This window comes from Trichogramma pretiosum, unplaced genomic scaffold (assembly GCF_000599845.2).
Source record: "Trichogramma pretiosum strain Unisexual culture from Peru unplaced genomic scaffold, Tpre_2.0 scaffold69, whole genome shotgun sequence".
NCBI classification, from domain to species: domain Eukaryota; kingdom Metazoa; phylum Arthropoda; class Insecta; order Hymenoptera; family Trichogrammatidae; genus Trichogramma; species Trichogramma pretiosum.
Window position 1 is genome coordinate 319329 of NW_019641608.1, and position 23527 is coordinate 342855.

At 39.0% G+C, this 23527-nt stretch overlaps 7 protein-coding genes across 8 annotated transcripts in view; 4 read left to right on the forward strand and 3 right to left on the reverse strand.

Annotated features, from left to right (window-relative positions):
* Nucleotides 1-5027, reverse strand: part of LOC106648526 (dual specificity protein kinase splA) — a 31115-nt gene extending 26088 nt beyond the window's left edge. The window contains exon 1 of the mRNA XM_014365463.2: nt 4218-5027. The gene's annotated coding sequence lies outside the window, so the exon portion shown is untranslated. The remainder of the gene's footprint in view (nt 1-4217) is intronic.
* A 96-nt stretch (nt 5028-5123) lies between these two features.
* On the forward strand, nt 5124-7138 carry LOC106648564 (EARP-interacting protein homolog). The gene is made up of 7 exons (XM_014365521.2): nt 5124-5234; nt 5311-5608; nt 5695-5920; nt 5991-6202; nt 6281-6462; nt 6558-6848; nt 6936-7138. Exons 2-7 carry the CDS (start codon nt 5558-5560, stop codon nt 7096-7098), a joined length of 1125 nt encoding a protein of 374 aa, XP_014221007.2. The 5' UTR covers nt 5124-5234; nt 5311-5557; the 3' UTR covers nt 7099-7138.
* A 38-nt stretch (nt 7139-7176) lies between these two features.
* On the reverse strand, nt 7177-8875 carry LOC111693218 (RNA-binding protein pno1-like). The gene is made up of 3 exons (XM_023458457.1): nt 8077-8875; nt 7865-7954; nt 7177-7774 (listed from the first exon to the last, which is right to left on the reverse strand). Exons 1-3 carry the CDS (start codon nt 8116-8118, stop codon nt 7244-7246), a joined length of 663 nt encoding a protein of 220 aa, XP_023314225.1. The 5' UTR covers nt 8119-8875; the 3' UTR covers nt 7177-7243.
* A 253-nt stretch (nt 8876-9128) lies between these two features.
* On the forward strand, nt 9129-14070 carry LOC106648616 (serine/threonine-protein phosphatase 2A 65 kDa regulatory subunit A alpha isoform). Of its 2 annotated transcripts, none has more exons than XM_023458456.1 (10): nt 9129-9586; nt 10200-10391; nt 10459-10678; nt 10767-10927; nt 11005-11217; nt 11289-11503; nt 12758-12952; nt 13039-13282; nt 13386-13629; nt 13722-14070. In XM_023458456.1, exons 1-10 carry the CDS (start codon nt 9503-9505, stop codon nt 13724-13726), a joined length of 1773 nt encoding a protein of 590 aa, XP_023314224.1. In that variant the 5' UTR covers nt 9129-9502; the 3' UTR covers nt 13727-14070. The 2 variants fall into 2 exon arrangements, with proteins under 2 accessions (XP_023314224.1, XP_014221130.1); XM_014365644.2 differs by having other exon boundaries at nt 9130-9586; nt 13717-14070.
* Nucleotides 14071-14613: 543 nt separating this feature from the next.
* LOC106648618 (60S acidic ribosomal protein P1-like) lies at nt 14614-15678 on the forward strand. The gene is made up of 4 exons (XM_014365648.2): nt 14614-14815; nt 14907-15060; nt 15298-15393; nt 15591-15678. The coding sequence occupies exons 1-4, from the start codon at nt 14744-14746 to the stop codon at nt 15602-15604; spliced, it is 336 nt and encodes a 111-aa protein (XP_014221134.1). The 5' UTR covers nt 14614-14743; the 3' UTR covers nt 15605-15678.
* A 104-nt stretch (nt 15679-15782) lies between these two features.
* On the reverse strand, nt 15783-22909 carry LOC106648585 (synaptotagmin-11-like). The gene is made up of 7 exons (XM_014365578.2): nt 22297-22909; nt 20827-21041; nt 20605-20756; nt 20176-20537; nt 19987-20092; nt 16390-16781; nt 15783-16303 (listed from the first exon to the last, which is right to left on the reverse strand). The coding sequence occupies exons 2-7, from the start codon at nt 20967-20969 to the stop codon at nt 16019-16021; spliced, it is 1440 nt and encodes a 479-aa protein (XP_014221064.1). The 5' UTR covers nt 20970-21041; nt 22297-22909; the 3' UTR covers nt 15783-16018.
* On the forward strand, nt 16823-19720 carry LOC106648586 (serine/threonine-protein kinase NLK). Its single transcript, XM_014365579.2, has one exon. It carries the CDS (start codon nt 18082-18084, stop codon nt 19393-19395), a length of 1314 nt encoding a protein of 437 aa, XP_014221065.1. The 5' UTR covers nt 16823-18081; the 3' UTR covers nt 19396-19720.
* Nucleotides 22910-23527: the final 618 nt, after the last annotated feature.

Consider the following 23527-nt stretch of genomic DNA (forward strand, 5'->3'; position numbering starts at 1 on the left):
AGAAATAAGCGGCGACTACATAGAATATATAGCTAAGGTATAGAAATTTTCGATTAGCTCAGAGTGAGAGAGAGAGAGAGACAAGCGACTGACGTAATTGCACCGGAGGATAATCGCGACGAGGCGTCGATGCAACACACGAGCTATATGCTGCTATATAAGAGTAAACGCGTCGACGATAAGCGACACGCACGTATACAATACAATGCCACGCACAAGTCGTTGTCGAATCGACTCGTGTGTATCGAATAGGCTCCGTCTGCGTCGTAAAAAGAGGCTAGATTCTCTCTCTCTGTCCCAGGACTAGCTCGAGAGACAATGGGCTTTTCCGCGCGCGCCGAATCTTTTCTCACAGTCATGCCGACTCGACACATTGGCAATTAGTTGCTTAACGCTCTCTCTCTCTCTCTCTGTATGGGCTCGGGTTCAAGTTTAAGATGCGCGTTCGGAATCAGGGGGCGGGGGAGTACACACATAGAGGAAAACGAGGCTCAATTAGGCAGCCACGGAATAAAATAAGTGCCTTGGCGCGCAATGGATGACAATAATTTCCCATGAGGCGGCGGCGCAGAATCGCTAGAGCTCGCGAACTCTGTACCTACGAGGAAAAAGGAAGAAAAAAAGGAGGAACGAACGAGAAGCGCATTTTTTCATCGCTTTAATTGGCTCGATTCCTCGTATTCTTGAAAATGTACGTGTGCACGAGCTCGAGATATTTCGAGGCATCTCTCATACATATTATACTTAAACTTTATGCGCGCGATTCTCTCGCTCGAGCAAACGAGTAAATTAACTTTTCGACGCGCCGACGTTCGCTGGCATATCGTGCACTTGCCGTTTCTCTCTCGCTGCGTGCCCTACTGCTGCTGCTGCCACTGCACACACGTGCTTTATTATATGTATATTCGCAGCTCTCTCATGTATATTTGCAATAAAGAAAGGTCGCCCGGGCTAAAGCACAGCTGAGAGAGAGACACGACACACGGGCGATACGAGCTCGACGAGCCTTCCGGCTAACAAAAATTTTCTCGAGCTTTCACTTTGCCGCGATTCGGCCGCGCAAATAAGTCCGTAATATAACTTCTCTCTCTCTCTCTCTCGAAGATGAATAATAACTCGCGTATCGGCGGCTCGATGTAATGTGCGCGTGCAAACGCGTGTTATGTGTATGTGTGTGTGAGTGACAGCGAAAGGGGCCGCCGCGGATCGTTCGCACGCTTTTTCCAGACTCTGTACAGCTTTATCGTCTCTCTGTGTTTTATTTTTACTTCTTTTCTCTCTCGCTCTTCATAAAACTTACGACGCGATTTACGAAACATGTGTGTGTGTGTGCGAGACGTATGGTTAAAGGCACGTCATAGATCACGAGGAAAGATATTTCATCTCCGAATTGAGAGAAGTACTAGAAAAGGAGCTTCAAATATATATAACGAAGAAGACGCGTGCACATCAGCGATTCGATTATAATATCAGAGAGCTCGCGACTCTAAGATATATCTGAATTAATTAATGTCGGTATAACATTTTCAATTGCCTCTCGGTCTCGGAGAACGGAATTTTCGAACTCTGAGGAAGTGTCATTGGTGGAACAGATGGATACCGTATTTGATTTGATTTATAGTTATTTGGCATTCGGCGCATCGTGTACGCAATCGTTTACTCAATTTATGAACAGAGAAAGTCTCTGTAAGAGCAGTGACTTGGCCCGACCTTTGTCTTTTCACTCGTTTTTGTATATAATAGTCTCAGTCGACATCTATTTAGATAGCCACATTTATTTTTAAATTTTCAAAGTGGACAAAGATACCGAGTCTATATTGCTAGAATAAACAAGAGGATGCCAAATAGCTGCTTTATCAAATAAAAAAGATGAACTTATCGATGCTCCTGGGTGCAAATATTTCGACTCGAAACGTCGCTCCTCGTTCCGGAATAAGGAAGCAATGGGCTGGTATCTATTTATTGGCGATGTTAACAATGACTCGATTATCTTCTCATCGTTGGAGTCGTGCGCGAGATACGCTCGAAAAAAGTATATATATAGATAAGAACTGGCAGTTAGTTAAACAATCGGCTATCGGAAATGATAAACTGGAATACATATGTAAGGCGGCGTAGGTGTTGAATTTTTCCAAGCTACGACGACGATTGCGCAAATGTGGCAATGCGTGTATTATAAGTTGAAAAAGCGACGCCGAGCAGATGCCGTCGACAAAATCGACCTTTGTATCATTGGGCCGAAAGGTTTCGAGCTACTAATACGTATCGCACTCGAGAGTGACTATAGGTACTTGATATAGCGAGTATTACGAGTTGACACTGTGCCTAATACGAGCCGCAGCTGACTATCGTTTCCCCGAGTTGTTTTTCCGGCTTTTTGCGCGAGGAAATACATTGGCTCGATGTGTAAGAGAGCTGGTAAGCAGCTTCGAGCGAGCCGAGTACTTATTGTAATCTCATAGGCTGACTAGTCAAATTATAGCTCTCGAATCAATAGTACGTATGACTCTTTTTATGAAAAGGCAATGCAGAAAAAGCTCGGAAAACAGTTGCGAGTCTGCTAATCATTGATAAGCGACGAGAAAGTGGAGCATTTTGTACACTAGGCGACAACATTATCTTTGGCGTTGAATGCAGGTCGAGTTTGTGAAAAGTGCGCAAAAATGCAGGTGCTGTACAAGGGGACCCACAGTCGGAGAGTAGTGCAAATATGTGCGCACTCGGCGTGGCAGCAACAGGAGCAGCAGCAGCACCGGTTGGCCCGAGCTTATCGGAAGGCGATCGGTGCGATCTCGATTCCACTCGACTACTATATATACATACATACATATAAATATGCTGCTCGCTGTGCCTGTGACTCGAGACTCGCACATATAAATATAGGATGTATATAAAGTACACATGTGTACACACGTGCAAAGCATAAATGTGTGTGAGAGAATTATATATACGAGAACCGGATCGGCAGCAAAGACTCTGAGCAGCAGCAGCAGCAGCACCTTTTGAAGCTATTCTCACTTGGCTGCTGCTTATATATATACCTACTCTCGAGGAGGAGGAAGAAAAAAAAGGCATATCGCTATAAGGCCGGTTAAGAGTCCTTCGGCGGCCGCAGCCAACGGGCGAGAGAGAAAGAGAGAATGCCAACAGCTGCTTATTGGCTGCAGCAATGCAATGCTATACAAGCTTACATTATACCTATATGTATATGTACGTGTCCGGACGTATGCACGCGCGCGACACACAGCTTGCGGATCTCCGTACGATGACTTTTGCAGCAACAGCATCTTCTTCCACGACGATAGGCTCGAGTTTTATGCAGCTCCTATACTAATGACGAAACTGATGCGAGAATTTGCTAGCCTACGCGTTATGATTTCAGTCTTATCTTATTCGATACGAGACTATAAAGCTCGAGGAATAGGAAGGAGGAGGACCCCCCAGGAGCCTCGATTGCAGCACGATGCAAAAAAGTGCAACCCCATTTGCACCAAATAGACACGCGGTATACTCTAATTTCGAACGAAAGCTTGATATATGCAGCATGAATGTTCAAATGCAAGTAATGATTCGAAAGCCTCGAATACTTATATCGCAATAATCGGACGCCGGTTTAGAGAGGCACTATAGGCCGACCGTCTATTAAAAACGAATAGCACCGAGAACAAGGGCGTATACGTAGAAGCCTGGAAGACGGCTAATTGTTTATTTGTGTGGCGCGCGACAACGCACATCGTCCTGCTACTTTACGTGCGTTATAATACATCGACGAAGCAACGAAGCGACCGAGTCGACGATAAGCTGCACACGGCACACGGAGCATCAGCATCGAGACGAGAGAAAGAGAGAGAGGAGTCGCTGCTGCTGCTGGCCTTGTGCAAAAAGGAGCGCGCCGAGTGCACGGAGCTAACTTCGTTATAAAGCCATACTTGTGCATTCGTTGCAGCGACGATTAGCAGCTGTCAAAATATTTCTCCGTCACTTTGTGCCGAGAGCTTATATAGCTTTGCTTCGATTCGGAATTGACATGTGATATACAAAAGACACGTTCTGCAAGACTGTCTGCAGCCTCTCTCTCTCTCTCTCTCTCTAGAGAAAGAATGAATCTATGCAATTGTAGGTGATGATTATTGCAGAAAAAAAATTACGCACCTACTAATTGTAAATCTTAAGGTATCTTAATATTACGAATAAAAGCAGCAACGACTGATACTCACAGTTCCGACAAAAAGCCCAAGACGTTGATGATAAAAAAAGCAGCACAATGTATATCGATAATATCACGAATCAGCTGTATCTATATGTACGTGCACTTGAGCAATGTGTGTGTGTGTGTGTCACCGCGAGCACACCAACCACTGTCGAATATTATACGAAAGAGAGATTATATGTTTACACGCACACTGTATAAAGCTAATTGCACTGTGTCTCTCGTTGATAAATGAGTCTACTGGCGGCTGCAGTTGTCGTATGTAGGCGTAGGCAGCACAGCAAGCTCTCAAAGAAAATCAGCGAATTTTGTAACAAGGACAACTGCTGCTGCTGCATGGGCACCTGTGTGCTGACTGCAGCTACTGCACGGAGAGCAGAGGCGCACTCGCCAAGTCGCGCAATACAACAACAACAAAACGACAAAAAAGCATCAGCCAACGCAGATTTAGCTGCTGCACACACGAGTGGCTCGCGCGAAGAGAGAAAGGCACGTCACTGCAGCCCGTGGCGATCCAATGTTTTTCCCTGTCTTGCAATGTTTATAAATGTGCAGTCCCGCGGCCGAGAAATGCATATGGACGCGGCGCTCTACTCGTGTATATGTACGACCGATATATAGCTACAAACGATTGTCGTCGTCTCGTGCTCTCGGACGAACGACCGAGCAAGTACTGCTGCCGCCTTGGAGGCTCGCGAGTCTCCGAGCGACTACTCCGCGAAACTCGCAGCAGCAGCAGCAGCCTGACATAATTCACGCACGAGCCAAAGCACTGCCTCCTGAGGTGCCGAGGAGACCGGAGCTACGCAGATGCGGACTAGAGTGGAAGACTCGCGGAGACTGGAGGTTGCTCGCTCGCGACCGAGCCGCTACCGCCACCACCAGCAGCCGCAGCACTGCCGCAGTCTGCTCGCTGCGCTACATGTCATACATCGACTTTCGTGCGATACATTTGCATCGATTGCTTATGCATCTTTATACCGAGGCTCCTGCGACTCTTAGGCAAAAATTAATAACGATAAAAGTTAATTAAAAGTAACAAAGTACATTACGTGCACAATCATTCTACTGTTGTTCTTTTTCTTTTTTGACGTTTACAGTTCTACACCTTCGATGTAGTCCTATGTGCGAAAGTATCGCAACACGTGGCGTCCTCTCTCTCATTTCCCATATGATTTTGACAATTGATACAATACACAACTGACAACGAATAACATCAGCGACTTAAATGGCTGTGTTTCTTTTCTGCATTCGTAATTCGTCTTTTTAATTATAATTTAATATAATTTTAAGGACAAGGCAGTTGGATATTAATAACAAAACAACTTATTTATCTCAAACTTTACAATGAAAGACACGGACAAAGATACACCAATTATATACGGGCTAGAATTTCAGGTGACGCTAAGCTTTTAGACTCATGTTTTAGCTTTTACTTTTCAATGAAAACAATAATAAAAATCAAATGATATTTTGTAAGACAGGCTCGAGCTTTGGCAGCTCAGACAGCTGAAACAGACTCTGTGCGTTTTTTGGTTGGAACTCAGTCTCTCAAATTCAGTAACAACCAAGTCCATTTGGTAGAACTGAGCGAAGGAACAGGAAATTTAAAAACTCAAGTATTCCAGCATCCTATCGGAGAGATATGGTCGATCCAAGCATCACCCACTCAAGTTGATAAATTTATAACTTGCTATAATTCATTAATAGGTACAGAGATTAAAATTAAATAGTATGCTTCGTTCAAAAAAATTTTATTATAATTAAACCTTTTCCAAAGATAATACATGTCAAATGAAAGGAGCTCTTTGGAGTATACCCAAGGACAATGATACAAATGATATAGTTCCACTGGAAAAATTGGCAGATATTGATACTACGCCTTATGGAAATGAACTCAAAACTATAACTTATCACCCAACTGACAGTACAAAAGCTGTTTCAGTTGTAGACAATAATTTTGTTTTATGGGATTTAAATTTCAAACCTCAAGTATGGAGTAACTTGGCTTTGTTAATCAAAAATAAACTTATATTATTTAATTATTTAATGTTTATATTAAAATGCTAGGTGGTAACAGTTGGAACTTTAACAAGCAGAGGACAGCCAAAATTTACAAATGGCAAATGGAATCCTCACCATCTTATGGATCAATTCGTCACTTTAAATGAAAATTCTATTAAAGGCTGGGATTTTAGAGATCCAAAAGAATTTACTTGGACAATTGCATCAGCGCATTCTCAAATAATTAGGTAGTTTCAAGTAACATCTATAAAAAAATTTGTTTTCAATGAACAAGATAAAGTATATTTATTACAATCAAGAAATTTCTAATTTTAAATTTTAGAGATCTAGATTTTAATACACTTAGACAGTATTATTTGGCAACATGTGGAGATGATGGATTCATGAAATTTTGGGATATTCGTAATACTAATGAACCTGTTTTGTCACGAATGGAACACTCTCATTGGGTGTGGTCAATTAGGATTAATAAATTTCATGATCAATTAGTTTTGACATCCAGCAGTGACTCAAGAGTAATTTTAAGTAATGTTGCTTCAATTTCTTCAGAACCCTTTGGCCAAATAGTATCTGAAGAAGATGCCACAATGGAAGAAACTTGTTCAAAAGAAAAGTAAGTTGAAGTAAAAAAATTTTCATTACCATTTAAAATTTAAACAAGAATATAAATTCAAAATATGACCAATTTTATGTTTGGTAGGTTGGAAGATGGAGTGCTAGCAAAATATGAAGAGCATGAAGATAGTGTTTATGCTGTTGAATGGTCTGCAGCAGATCCATGGACTTTTGCATCTTTGAGTTATGATGGTCGATTAGTTATTAATAGAGTACCTCAGAAGTATAAATACCAAATTTTATTATGATTATAAACATTACAACCTATTTACAGAAATCAATTGTTGCAATAAAGCTATTGCTGATTTTTAACATGTTTTTTTAATAAAAAATAAGCAATTATTCAGCTAAAATTACACAACATAATTGATAATTTATGAATAGTTCTAGAGTTTAGAATTTTTCTACCATTCTACTACTAATATTTCTGAGCTGTCCATAAACTTTAGCTGGAGGAGTTCCTAAAATTAAATTACAAATTGACCTCCTAGCTATTGCAATATTTTGGAAAGATCCTAAAATATGAATTTTAGAATCTGCCAAAACGATTCTTGTTTTTGTGGTGTTTTCAATGGTGAACTTTGTTCGTCCCATTTTTCCAGCTAATCTACCAATAGCTCTAGATAAATGATCGCCTTTCAACAAAGGTTTGACATCATTAATATCAAATGTTTCAATGAATAAATCATCCAAACGTAATAAAGCTAGTGCATCCGCAACTTCAAAACCATACATAAATGCTTTCACAAAATCAGCTGCTTTTTGAAGATTGGCAATATCTGGAGTATCTTCATTCAGCTTAATCTCCACGTTTCTTGTTTTCAGATTACATCTAACGTTTACCTTGAGATGTGTGACGATTGGGGTAAAAATGTTCAACCAATTTTCTTTCAAAGGAGTATATCGATGAGCAGGGATAGCAACCTATGTGAGAAATGGATAATCATTAAATGCAATGAATTAATATATAAATGATTTGCACAGATGTCAAAAGAATGAAAAATTTCTACTTACTTTTCTGATCTCTGCATCATTTACCCTCTTCCTTTTGGAGGGTCGTTGTTTTGATTTTGATTTGCCTTCAATTTCATTTACAACCTCCACCTATTAAAGTGTGATAATATTAGTTACTGGGCACAGTCATTTTATGATGTTATAGGAAGTGACTTATACGATTTCAGGAAAAAAAAAGAAACCAATAATTGAAAAAGCTGACGAAATTTTACCTCCATCTCAGTTTCAGGGCACGGACGTTTTTTTGCAGACATCTTTCTAGGTTTATTTATGAATTTAACTTAAAACATTTAGCTTGCTGCTATTAAGCACGTGTAGCCTTTGCTCCTTATGTGCGTGCACGGACTTGCACGGACCGGCGTGTATATTCAAGACGGCACATGCTGGACTTGTATGCCCTCTAACGAGAACCTCCGCAACTCTGAAGTCAATGCCGCGAGGAGATGTTAATTTATTCAGATACAATTAGTAACGAGATTACTTTTAAAATTGTACAATCTATTTTTATTTGTGATATAATTACAAATTTTCGCAGTTTTTTATTGGGTTTTGCATTGATGAGAATAATTTCAAATATTTTTTTATTCATGAATTTTCCTCAGTAAAAGAAATTTTTTTTTGTTACATTTCATCAAAAAAATATTAGAAGATTAAATGAATAATGTTTTCGATATTTTTTTAAAACGATCGATTAGAAAGTTATTTTAGAAGCTCAGAAATATATTTTCTATTCAGTGTCCGAAAAGAACATTCCCATGTGAGCACATTGTTAATTTGCTGATATAAGTTAGTGATTATATCCTAAAGCAAGATAAAATTCGAAACATGAATCGTTCAATGATGGATTCGATCTATTCTACAATTAACTTTTGCCGATCGAGTAATAAGCGGCTCAATGTATATAGCATATTGTGAAATCGCTTGGATGATAAAAACCGCAGGAAAAAGTTAACTACAACAAAATCCATAAATTGACAAGTATATAATACGCATCTACGAGTCGAGCTATTTCCGCGGCTATATATACATTACGCTCTCATTGCTCCGTTCTGGCGCGGAGTAGAGGCGCAAAATTGTGATCAACCAAGTATAAGCCGTCAATCTAGCGGTATTCGCGAATCGTAGAGTATACGCCTATATACGTATATAGTCTAGTACGCCTATGTGTGTGCGAGCAAAGTGCGAACTGGTCTGGTCGAGCCGAGTATAGCCGAGAGAGCCGCCAGTGAATTGTGATTCATGGAGTTGAGGGGCCGCGCTCAGTGTACATAGCATAACCGAACTCCTAAGACGCGTCGCTTTAGTCGAACTTATATATCTACAAAATATACATATATATATACAACACACATTACATGTACATGCGTATTACACTACACATCAAAAATTATGCTTTAGCACAGTGTGCTCCCGTGGAAGATAAGTGAAATTGCATTGAGCCGAACCCAAGTATAATTTTCTCTCGCGAGTATAAGGCTAGAGACAGTGTAATATACAAAATATCGAGCGTCAACACAGTAGTTGAGCAAACACTGCGTAAGAGCGAGAGAGAGAGAGAGAGAGATAGAAAGAGAGGAGCCTATATAGATACAAGTATTATTCTGTGCGAGTGAGACGAGTAGCTACTTCGCAGGCAAAATGGCAGCAAGCGACTCGACCGCTGACGACAGTCTTTATCCCATTGCTGTGCTCATTGATGAGTTGAAAAACGAAGATGTTCAGGTACGCTAATAAAACGAATTCCTTTGACCTGAATCAACTCGATGCACATTGATCCACGAGAATTAGCCTGTATTTCGAGCGAGCATATCGCTGAGGATGCCGCCTTTGCCGCCGGTTTACTGGCAGTTTCTCCCTCATATACGTGTCCCTTCTACGCATATCTCTCAGCCGAGGATAATATTTGCTTTCCAAGCGCTTGACGTAATGTCACTGCAATTGTTTTTATGTCCTAAATCCTGTTGCAACTGTTGATCATTGATCTAAGTGCCTACTACCAACAAATACGCACGCATACACTCGCGTGCTGCTGTCGTCTTAATGATTCGCTTTTCCAATTTAAAATAATTCTTCACCATAGTGGGTGGTGTCTTTTGGATCTCGTGCAACAAAAACACGTAAATGTACGTGTTTTTCGTTAACTGTTTAGTTATTTGAACAATTCAATTGTATTTTTTGAAAATTGAAGTACCTATCAATCATATTTTTGAAGTTTTATAAAAAAAACCAATACAGTTGAAATCTTATGAATCTCTTTTGCACAATAATTAAATTTTTTACATTTAAATACAAACTTACAATATATGATGCTAACAAAAGCAATGATAATTTTCAGCTTCGATTAAACTCAATCAAGAAGTTATCAACGATTGCTCTTGCACTCGGAGTTGAAAGAACTCGAACAGAACTCATACCATTTTTAACAGAAACTATATATGATGAAGATGAGGTTCTTCTGGCACTTGCTGAACAGTTGGGTACATTCACACCGCTTGTTGGAGGACCAGATTTTGTGCACTGTCTACTAGTAAGTGTCAAAAAAGTTTAGATCAAACTTTAACTGTTGCTTATATCTAAATTATTACATTTTTTAGCCTCCCTTGGAATCTTTGGCCACTGTAGAAGAAACTGTAGTGAGAGATAAAGCTGTAGAATCATTGAGAAATATTGCTAGCCAACACAGTCCAGTTGATTTAGAAGAACATTTTGTACCACTAGTGCAACGTTTAGCTTCTGGTGATTGGTTTACATCCAGAACTTCAGCTTGTGGGTTGTTCAGTGTCTGCTATAACCGCGTTAGCCAACCAATCAAAGGTAATTTAAATCAAAAATATTAGCTCATATTGTTTAGATATACTTGGACAACCTAAAGTAAAACATTTCTTTGCATTGAATTTTACAGCTGATTTGAGAAATCATTTCCGCAACTTATGTCAAGATGATACTCCTATGGTTCGTCGCTCCGCAGCTGCAAAATTGGGAGAATTTGCAAAAGTTGTTGAAAATGAATACTTAAAAGCTGATCTAATTGCTATGTTTGTCATTATTGCCCAAGATGAACAGGTAATTTTTTTTAAATTGTACTTTCTTACAATTTACTTTTCACTTTTTTCTAACTAACTAATGATACATTCTTTCAGGATTCAGTACGTTTACTGGCAGTTGATGCCTGTGTTAGCATTGCGACGTTACTTCAACAGGAAGATGTTGAGCAGCTGGTTATGCCAACGTTACGTCAGTGTGCAACAGATCAGTCATGGCGCGTGCGTTATATGGTTGCTGAAAAATTCACTGATCTTCAAAAAGCTGTTGGTCAAGAAATAACTCGTACCGATCTGGTACCTGCCTTCCAGGTAAATTTTTATTTAAAAAAATTTTATTTAATTATCTAATATACTCTAAAATAAAATGCTATTTTAACCAGGTCCTGTTGAAAGATACAGAGGCAGAAGTAAGAGCTGCTGCAGCAGATAAAATCCGCGAATTTTGTCAAAACATTGACCCTTACTATCAAGAGAGTATAATAATGACAAATATATTACCATACGTCAAAGAACTTGTTGCTGATCCAAATCAACATGTTAAATCAGCATTAGCCAGTGTCATCATGGGTCTCAGTCCTATACTTGGGAAAGTAAAGTAAGTTACTCATAAAAGTTTAATATACATTTTTGGCTTGAATTGTAATTGATCTGCTTATGTATGCATCAAAATCAAGCAGTTGGTTTGAATAGAATATTTCTAATTTTTTCATTAATTCTGTAACTTGGATTTGAATAGTCAAATAATGTTCAAAATATTGTGCACTCTTCAATTGTTCTAATTTATTGATCTAAAAGGAAGTTTTATTTAGACTTTCTTTTTTCTAACTCTATTCTCGAACTATATACTCGATTTATTTACTCGATTTAATTTGTATAGTTGATTATTGCACGTTTTTAATAGCAAAAAAATATAACTATATTTAGGCAGCAGGTTTCAAATTTGACTTTTAATGCAAAAAATCAAATAGGCAACTCGAAAAGCAATAAAGAATGTCCGATATTAGGAGATGGACAATCTTTTTCTTACTTATTAAAGTTTTATCTAAAATTGCATGTATTTTTCGATTGTGTATATGTTTCGTTGTTTCGTCAAGTCAAAAAACGTCGTCATAGTTGTCATCATCGCAAAAAAAACTCGTGTTTTGCAATCGTCGACAAGCGGAAGTTATAGTACTACCGATCGCGCTATATAGCACTAACAAATATTGGCGACGTCTATCAAAACGCTTTTGCGCGCCTGATCACAGTGCGAATTAAGCTGTTGTTCGATCGGGAGAAAAACGTATATAAAAAAAAAGGGAGCGTTTTTGTAATTTATCGCCGCGAGTAGTGTGCTTGCTTCGAGGCAAGACGGATTCCGGCGACGAGGATGACAATTACGCGTGTTGCGTTATCCGGCCCGAGAGAATACGGATAGGACGTAGTCGATTGGCTGGTCAAATGAAATTCGTGCGCACTTCGAGGTAGTTCCGAACGAATGTGCATACGTGTGCGTGTGTGAGTGAGTGCGTCTACGTTAATCAATGTGGATGTTCGATCGACGAATTGCATTTTAAGATTAGTTCACTTTTGTTTGCATCATGAGATCGGTCATGTTCGAATACTTGATGTGCGCTTGGCGTACGGGCGACGTTTTGTATGTCATAATATCATCTTGACCTTTGATACTTCCTTATATTGTTGTTATTATTGTTGACAAAAGTTATTTAAAAATATTTTATAGTTGCTTGTTTGAATTAAAATATTCTGATTTCTTTGACTGAATCATTTTTTCGGTGGATGTGTTACGCATTTCATATGATGACATTTTTACTTGAATTAAAATTTAATCAATGTTTTTTTATTTCAGCACCATCGAGCACTTATTACCTTTATTCTTATCTCAACTCAAAGACGAATGCCCCGAAGTTCGCTTGAACATAATAAGTAATTTAGATTGTGTGAACGAAGTTATTGGTATTCAACAGCTGTCACAATCGCTTTTACCGGCAATTGTTGAGCTGGCAGAAGATTCGAAGTGGAGAGTTCGATTGGCTATTATTGAGTGAGTTTATCTTAATATTTCAACGTAATTAAACGTTGATAAAAAATATGAGCAATTAAATGATGCACATTTTTTTATCACAACAGGTACATGCCGTTATTAGCTGGTCAGCTTGGAGTGGAATTCTTTGATGAAAAATTGAATTCATTGTGTATGACTTGGTTGGTCGATCATGTTTACGCCATCCGAGAGGCAGCCACGCTCAATCTTAAAAAGCTTGTTGAGAAATTTGGACCAGAATGGGCACAAAATACAGTGATTCCGAAAGTTTTAGCCATGTCTAGAGACCAGAACTATCTTCACAGAATGACCTGCCTCTTCTGTATAAATGTAAGTTCATTCTAGTTAGTTGCTATATAAAAATTTGTTCCGTAAAAAGCAATATTCATTCAATTGATATCTTTGAATTATTGAAAATTTTTGGAATTTTCAGGTATTAGCCGAAGTTTGTGGTCCAGAAATTACGACGGATGTCATGCTTCCCACAGTCTTGAGCATGGCCAATGACAATGTAGCGAATGTTAGGTTCAACGTCGCCAAAACTTTGCAACGGATTGGACCACATCTGAAACCAGCTGCAGTTCAAACACAGGTTAAACCTGTTCTTGATAAATTAAATACGGATACCGATGTTGACGTCAAATTCTTTGCATCTGAGGCGATTGCTGGCATTGCAGGTAAATGTCATTCAAACAATATATTTTTATTTTACAGTTAAAAAAAACTTTCTGTAACTATTGAATATACATGACGCTTTTTTGTAGCATAGGTTGAAGTAATTTTTCACCGAGTGCATTTACCACGTACCCTCAAGTAAACGACGACAGTTTACATGAACAAAATCAACACATGGTTTCCACAAAATAACAGTACTTTTGTCAAACTCTTCTTTATAAATGTGAATAACATTATTTCAAGATGAGAACCAATGACAAAAGAAAAAATATTGCATAAACTTTTTAGAGAATAAACATTACACAACTTTTCAGTTTTGTTGTATTTGTATATCTTAATATAATATTATTATAAGTATTGAATATTCGAATTTATTGGTAACATGTATCTCGTAAATATTCAAGTGATTCTCTTATTATTAAATAAAAAAATCTAAATCACAATTCAGAATTCGTTGTTTCATTTTCCATTTTTTTTTCATATTTAATCTAACATTTTTTTGATTGGATAAAATTATTTTTGTAAATTACTTTATGAGTCGATGTTCAAAGCTGCAGCATCACCCGCAAACTCTCATTCGGTCCCTTGATCAATATTTTTGCTATTTCACAGTTTCAACTTGTAAAAAAATGTTATCTATTATGTCAGTTGAACCTCTTGTTCATTCTTATGAACATATTTTAAAGGTATTCCGAATTTTTTTTACATGTTTTGCTTACTACTAAAATTTTTTTTATGCGTAAGCAAGCATGAAATAGAGTCATCCGAGTAGTATTTAGAAAAATACTTAATAAAAATTGCTGAAAAAGCGTTTGAAAATGTTTGTTTTTTTGTTTACTCATGCTCCAGTATTTTCTCACGTTCATGAATAACCAAACCGCAAAAGATTATAATGCATATTTAAATCGTCCGCCTTGTTTGCACGGCGCTGCCGGCTGCAAGCGACAATAACTTGGAAGGGGAATTGAATTGAAATGCGCACAAAGACAAACCGCCACGAGCACATAACCCGGTTCTTTTTTCGTTAGCGTCCGTCGTGAACGATAATCCACGTGCTTGTTCTCTTCTGAAGCTAAGGCCTAACCTCGGGCGACCTGCACGTTTAATTATTAAAAAATGTCGACCAAAGCCGAACTCGCTTGCGTTTACGCTTCCCTCATCCTCACCGACGACGATGTCGCCGTCACTGTAAGTACCGAAACATATTTTATTTTGCAAAAATTAATTTTTATTCGGCCATTGCGCGAACTGCAAATTTCACCCATAATTTGATTTCCAGGGTGAGAAGATCCAAACCATCCTCAAGGCTGCCGGCGTAGACATTGAGCCCTACTGGCCCGGTCTTTTCGCCAAGGCTGTAGAAGGTCTTAATGTCAAGGACCTGATCACCAACATTGGATCAGGAGTTGGAGCTGCCCCAGCTGGTGGTGCTGGTAAGTTTCTGTTCATATTCTTACTTTGACTTTGTTCCTCTGTTCATCCACCGACCTAGATTTCACCTTGCTAGAACGGTCAGCTTTTGAGGAAAAATTAACGATTGAAATGCCTGCAAGAATGAACTAGGTTCATTCGAGGCCTCTCATATCTACAATATTTCAATTTTGTTTGAGATTTTATTTACAATAGCTCAAGATATGTCTTTTATAATAACAAAATTTATTCAATTATAGCACCAGCAGCCGCTGCCGTCGCTGATGCTCCAGCAGCCAAAGAGGAGAAGAAGAAGGAAGAACCTGAAGAGGAATCCGATGACGACATGGGATTCGGTAAGATACTAAAAACTACTACTTTTATTTGGTTTATTATTAATTTCAATGAGCATACAATGATTATTCAAGCGTGTTAGACTTCTGAAAATGTCATGTAGTCAAATTTCCTAAATGAGTTTCTGCATATGATTATAATTTTTTTCAAACTATATGGCCTTACATTTACTAAATCATTACTTGTATTTGTGTTTCAGGTCTCTTTGACTAAACCATGGATCATGGAAATAATATTTGTACAGTTTTATTGTACAAAAATTAAATAAAACAAACTAAAAAATCATACACATTGTTTATTTATTCTTAATTTTATTAATTTTTGGGTACTTATTTTGATTTATTTTGAGTCATTGCAAAAATCTGGATTGTAAAAAAAATTAAGCATAAACTCCGTTCGAAGCTTTTTACTGTAAAAATCATTAAGAAAGTTATAAAGAAAATTCGTTGAGAACTGCAGACTTTCATTAGTTAAACAAATCGTATATATTATTACTTTACTTGACTAGAAAGCTAAAAGAAAAATAAGCAAGTCAAAGTTAAAAGTGAAAGAGAGGACTTTCACACGTTACCGGAGTTTCTGCAGTTAAAAAGTACATATAATTGCCTATCAATGCATCGCTTCATTTCATTTTGGTTCGTTGAGCGGAAGCCATTGAGCCGATGACGTTGCTCCGCTCAATAAATTCTGGAAGATTTGGGCGTTAGAATGACTGTCTGCGGACACATGGCAGCAGGCCATAATTTGAGAGGGAGTCCGGCAGATCGAGAACTCTATGGTGCTCGTGGCCAAGAGTCCAAGCGGCATGTCAAAATTCAAAGTTTCGCTCCAGACGGGCGAATTAACATGGTCGCAGCGACGTACACCAGTTTTTTTTCGTTTGAAGCTTTTGCCGTCCCGCAGGACGTTGACCTGAGTAAACAGAGAACACGGGGTTGTTAAAATTTCGTAATTTTGATAGATCTAGTCTAGTCGAGTCTGAAAAGCGACGGTCTTACCTGCACGTAAATTTCATAGGTCGGACCGTCCTTGGAAACATCAACGTCATCGTCATCGTCGGGGGTAAAAAATAAATCTCTAGCGCGAATTATCACGACAGTCAGTCTCTCGGCTTGGCTCTGATAGGTCATGGACACCATGAGCTCGCCGTAGGATTTGGCGTCCTCGAAGGGCAAGCAGCGCATAAAAAATTGGGTGACGCTCTGGGGTTGCTGCTCGTCGTCCACGAGTTCCGGCATGAGCTGCACCAGGGGCAGGTGCAGGTAGCCAAGCTTGTGCTGCTGCAGGTACTTTTGCTGCTTCGATACGTGATCGTAGAGCACGATTTCCAGCGTCAAATCGTCGATTCGACGGTTCGTGGGTACTTGGAAAACGAAGTAGTCGCTGCATTCTGTAAAACATCGTTTGCGTGATAATGATTAAACATATTACTTTGACCGATCGTGATTACACCCGTATTGATTTGAATTGGCGCGCTCTACAGCGTTAAACGTTCTACTTTGAATGCAATTAATCTTTTTATACCTATCGATTTTATGATCGTCAGAATAATTAAATGCGTAGGTGTCTTTACGAGATTTTAACAAAAGCCCCGAGGAAAATATCATTACAAATTAAGTGACCACTAGAAAGGGGGGTAAAAGGGTCGATCGGACTTGGAAATTGGCTCAATGAATCCATAACCACGCCCTTATATGCATGCGTGTTTCAGATTTCAGGTATTTTAGTATTTCAGTGGGGCAGTTGATATGCCTTACGTGATAATCATTGCATTGTTCCAGGGAGGGCTAGCCCAAGAAAACAAGATTCATGGCAATTATGGTGTGCCGTATTGGCATCGTCCATTGGTAGTCGTGGAGGCGTCTGCAATCGCGACTCGTGACGTGTTTCACGCGCGTCACCAAACGCTATTATATACATTCGCCTGACGCACGGCATCAGCTCTATCCTATTTTCCGTTCTGGTGCCTCGTAGAGACGACCGTTGTGGGATTTGCGAGGCGAATTTATTGAGCAGCAGCAGCTGCGCACAGCGAGTCGCGACTCCGTTCAGTGCAAAGCAAATAGTTGTAACATCATCGTGAATCTAGCCGCTAGAGAGCGAATAAGTGGTATCTCTACGTCATAGGAGGATTTACGATCCTCGCTGCGACTGCAGTTCGCTACTGCTCGAAGTGAGAAGTCACTATTCGAACTGTCTGTGCAGCAGTTCGGGTCGCTCTTCGCGTTCAGCAGTCCGTTCGTGCGATTTTCTCTCGTCCTCGGCCATATGCACCCTGTATACTGCATATGCTTGATCATGTATGTATGTATATAGATATGTATAACTATATACGTGATAAGCGTTGGCTAGTGACCGAACTGGCTATCTGCTGCTAGCCCCTAATTAGTGTCTTCGTCCGCGGGCAAGCCTGGGAGAAAGAGAAAACGACTTTTCGGACCTGTACGCAGTCTGATTTACGTTGCCAAGTTTACTCTGCCAAGTACGCCGACCATTACTAAAAACTTGCCCAGTAATCCACTGCGATTTGTTCACGATACGCGATCGTTCGACTGAAATGAAACATTCATCGTTCGACCAATCAATGATTGATATTGCCTTGTCTCGAGCGCGATAACGGTAGCAGTCGCCAGTAAAACGTTCAACGTCAACTTCCTGAAGTCTTTACGTCCAAACTGCCATTGGGAATCATGTCTATGCGACGAGATGGTCTCATGATTTCGGGCATGTCTGGAATTGTCAACAATGCCAACGATCAGATCCTCAGCGCGGCATCGTCGACTGCCCAAGCTTCGTCTCACTGCTACGCGCCCAACATTAACAATCAGAATTCGCTCGATAATTCTCATGTGAAAGTGCATATAAATAACAGACCAACTGTTCAACCCGATCGACCCATTGGATATGGTGCATTTGGAGTTGTATGGGCTGTTACGGATCCCAGAGATGGCAAGAAGGTGGCACTCAAAAAATTACCCAACATCTTTCAAAGTGTCATTAGTAGTAAACGAGTCTTTCGCGAGTTGAAGATGCTGTGCTTTTTCAAACACGAAAATGTTCTATCTGCACTTGAAATCTTGCAGCCACCGCTCTTGGATTTTTTTCAAGAATTATATGTCATAACGGAACTTCTTCAAAGTGATCTCCATAAAATAATAGTTAGTCCTCAACAATTAAGCTCTGATCATATAAAAGTATTTTTATATCAAATTCTTCGAGGACTCAAATACGTTCATTCTGCTAAAATTCTGCATCGAGACATAAAGCCAGGTAATCTTCTTGTAAATAGCAACTGTGTTTTAAAAATTTGTGATTTTGGTTTAGCTAGAGCAGAGGAAAATGATCCACGTGCAGTGATGACGCAGGAAGTTGTAACTCAGTACTACAGAGCACCTGAAATTCTCATGGGAGCTAAACACTATACAAATGCGATAGATATGTGGAGTGTAGGTTGTATATTTGCTGAACTTTTGAAAAGAAGAATTCTATTTCAAGCACAAAGTCCAGTGCATCAATTAGAAATGATCACTGATTTATTGGGAACTCCAACTTTATCCGATATGAAATATGCTTGTGAACCAGCTAAGTCTCATATGCTAAAGCGTGTACCTAAACCATCTCAAATCAATACTCTCTATAATTTAGGGGCACACGCCACTCATGAAGCGGTTCACTTGCTTTGTCAAATGTTAGTGTATGATCCCGATAGGAGAATGAAAGTAGAAGAAGCATTGAACCACCCATATTTAGACGAAGGAAGACTGAGATACCATTCATGTATGTGTTCATGTTGTTTTACAACAAGTGCTGGTGTAAGGCAATTCACTGAACATTTTGAGCCAATAAGTCCACTTATATTTGACAGTACATGGGAGAAACGACTAACAACTGTTCAACAAATAAAAGAAGAGATGCACAGTTTTATTTGTAAACAAAGTGACAATTCTCATGTGCCATTATGTATAAATCCACAATCTGCAGCCTTTAAGAGTTTCGCTAGATAGTATGTCTTTTGTATTTAAAAAATTGTGTATATAAGTTACATTAATGAATTGTTCCATGTACAGACTCTACCATATAATGAAATATAATGTGAAATTGTAATATATTTAATATCATAAATAATTTTTATGCAGTACTTATTAAATATATTTTAATTGTAACTTTTAATTCTTTGCATCAGGACATGTAATGAATATCAATTAACTGAATTATTTACTCTAACTTTTAATTTATATTTATGTAAATATATAATGTTAAACAAAATTCTATGTTAATTTGATATAGAATTCAATAAATGATTTGTATTGTGAATGTTAAAAATGAGAATAGTGGGTTAAATTAAATTTTTTCCTGACTCAAAAGAAAAGGACTTATCATTTGAACAATGAAAAATCATTGAACTTATTGAAAGAGAGTATTCATGACATGAAATAGCCAGCCAAATTTTTTAAAATAGTTCTTTTCGATTAATTATTTTGTTGTTTTGTCGAAAATTAATTTTTAATGATAAAAATATATTGTAAAAAATTCTCTCAAATTCGAAATACGTTGCCGAACTATATTATTTTGAAGGAGTATAATATAATAATTACCTGGTTTAAGGGTTTGCTTGATTATTTTCGTCTTTTTCACGCAAGTTCGGTCTGGAATGAGTCGTATTTTTACGTAAGGATTCGTCGTCTCTATCAAATCGTACACCTGAATAAAAGATACCAAATTAAATTTCAAATTAATCAAAATAAAACAGAATCGCACAAAATTCAAAGGATAACAGAAGATACCTTGAAAATCTTGATACGAAGCGCATCCTCGATTTTGTCGTACGCGACGCACATATCGATCTTGCCGCAAGTCTCCAGAGGCGATCTCGGACAGGAGAGGTCGTCGCTGCAGCAGCTCTCGCTCTCGGTGCTGCTGCTCCCGGCGCCCCTCGACGTGATGGTGGCGTCCGCGTCGTTGTCCTCGGAATCGGCGTAGCTGCTGGACCGACTGGACACGGACAAGCCCTTGACGAGCACCATCCGCTGGTCGCTCCCGACCAGCACGACGTCCCCGGTGGGCAGCGGCGCCGGGGCTATCAACGACGTCGAAGCCGACACTGCCGCGCGCTCCTCGTCGATGCTCTCCGATTGACGGTGGTTGACTAAAAAAAAGTACGATTATTAACAATTAATTATTTCGGATATTCGGATTACTTGTATAAAGCTTACTTTGATGCGTCTTCATGATTTTGTTAGCTAATATCCCTGCGACGCATTGATTATCTTTTTCGCAGCTTTTACCCATTTGGATTTGGATATTTGCATTCTTTTTCGATGATTTCTCTGCCTCCTCCGATTGGTCCAGCAAGTCTTTTTCAAACCTGCAATTATTTTTACCGTGAATTAAAGAGAGAAGATTTGGATTAAAAGGCCAAATTATCCATGACCTACCAATTAAGTACTCGTCGTTTGCGAGCGCAAATGGCGTAGACGATAATTGCCGAAACAGCCCCAGCTGTTGCTCCGATGCAGCCCAAGATGGCCATAATCTCCGGGGCCCGGAGATCGGGACCAAAGAAGTTGTAGGCACCCATGACTATAGTTACATATGTTTCTGATCTTTTGTTATATTGTTACGAGCCGAGGTTTTGGAGAGCTTGCAATATCTGCAATAATATTTTTAATTAATTATAATTCAGAGTTTTATATGAGTACTCGATAGAAAATCGTATACACCAAGGGCAATTGTATTTTTTATAAATAAACAGTCGTATAAAGTTCGTTGACTGATTGTGAAAGTTTTATTCGTGCAGTAGAAACCAAAAATTTGAGTCTTACGAAAATAAATAATTTACACAAAAAATGCTCTACCCTCGCATTGAGTTTTTTCCATTTATAACGATCACGAATTTATCATCATAGTATTACATTATGTTCAAGGGATACGTTATGGTGCAACGCGATGACGTAGCTCGCAACTTGTAGCGCCATTTTAACTATATACAAGCAGCAGCAGCAAAACGCATATAACACGAAGTGCAACAAGTTTCTTCGAGTCGATCGAAAGCTCGCGAACTTGAAAGTGTGCTTCGAGTTAATGCGACCGATTAAGCCACTATAAAGTTAATCATAGAAGCATATGCGCTTAAAATAATTTTCTCCCAATGCCTCAGGGAGCATGTAGAGTATTCGAGAATCATGTATATAAGGGTGATTGTCAATTAGGCGGCATATTCCGACTGATTTTTTGTACTTTTTTTTGGTACGCGAAAAAATGAAATATTTCAAGTAGTTCTATAATCAAAATAGTGCAATTATCGAGGCTAAATTTTAAGGAAGAATATTACATTTTGAATGAATAAAGTCTTCGTATGTTTGTTGTGAATGGATGGAAGGAAAAAATTAAGGGCTCAGCGCGATGGTAAGGATATCGATTGACATCCCGTTGTCATTCAATTTGGGAGAAAGGAGCTTTTTGATTAATTTTTCAAAAAAAAAGCTCTCATTCATAGTCTTCACTTGTAAAGTTTAAAATAATCAAATAATTTGACATATACATTTAGGGGATGCAATAAAGAAAAACAAAGTTGATTTGTTTTTCAATCAGTGCTTTATTTATGCTACTATGCTTGCTAAAATTTATGACCTTTTTTCAATAAAGTACTTTTAATAAAGACGGATAGCAAAGGTGCATTTTATTCTTATCTTAGGAGGCTTTCCGGCTTGTCCACGTCAACAGTTGCGTGCGCGGCACGCCGATATCGATTACTCGCGCGACTCGTGAATTGCGCGGATAAGTCAAAGATCCAAGCGTGGCGGAGATTCATTCATTCGCTCGTGCAGATCGAGGCAATTATTTGCAACGGCCCCCGCGCACACAGAAACATTTACACAGCGAAACACATTATTCGATCGTCTTACCTTTGCGTTGCACAGATGATTGATTATTAAAGCTCCAAGTTCGTAAAGAAGTGACAAATGCTTGAGGTCGATAGTATATAATCGTCTATGTACGTCCGCTAGCAGGTCCTGCGATGCGCCATAGACTGCGAGCTTGCGACGGACTTATCTTCGGCTCCCTATTCGCAGGCAAACTACGAGTCGCGTGGGCGACAAAACAAAAGGGCCATAGAGCGATCGAGCCAGGAGAGAAGCACTCGTCGGATCGAGCGGAAATATTTTTTTCATTTATATTTTAGCTTTCCCCCGCGGCGGGGCTTGCGACATGAGCTCGCTTGATAAATACGCGGAGTTACGAGTTAGTTGCGAGGGTGCGAAAAAAAAAGAAAAAGATAACGATCGACTCCTTGCCTAGAGCAGCTTTGCACACTGGTCGTCGCCAGGACTCCCCGACCGACAGCTATATTATATGCGAAGCGAGCGCGGCTCTAGGGCGCAGCCGTCGACCAAGTTACGTGCGTACTTGCAACTTATATATTATCTGCTTGGCCACGACCACCACTATATACATCGATTCTCTCGACGCGCGTACCTACACGATCGTGTGCGTATAGCTGCGAAAGCTCAAAGCTCTGTGTGCTACTGGAGCAGCTTCGTGCGCCGACGCTTCGCCAGAGTATACCGTGTGCTTTGGAATTCCTTTAAGCGAGAGTCAAGGTCAAACGCAGGCTTTTCTGCGTTGCTCTCCTCCTATCCTGATCCTGCGTTATTTTACATTCGCAGCTGCGCGTCGTCGATTCTTCGCACCTGTAGGATTATTTTCACGCTCGCTGTTTCACCGAGCTTTTCTCGGTGATTTTCCATCTATCCTCGTTTAATGATGGTACATTTTATTTCGATTAAGAATTGAAGAATTTAGAACAGAAAGTAAATTTGAAAAAAGGAGATGCTTATTTATTAATAGACTACACACAATCAACTCGTTAATATTTGTATTTTCGAAAACTGAAAGTACGTTAAAACATTTAATTGGAAATTATTCAACTTATTATTGCACTTGGTTAGAAACTGAATGAGATATTTTATCAAATAACCCAATAAATATTCCATTAGAGCAGAATGATAAATAATATTAATACAATTTCGATCATTTTTCGATTGTGCAGCTACAATTTTTTCCGGAATATATAATACTTACACCTCAAAATATCAAAACGTTTCTATGATTTCTGGAATGAATATATACTTTTTA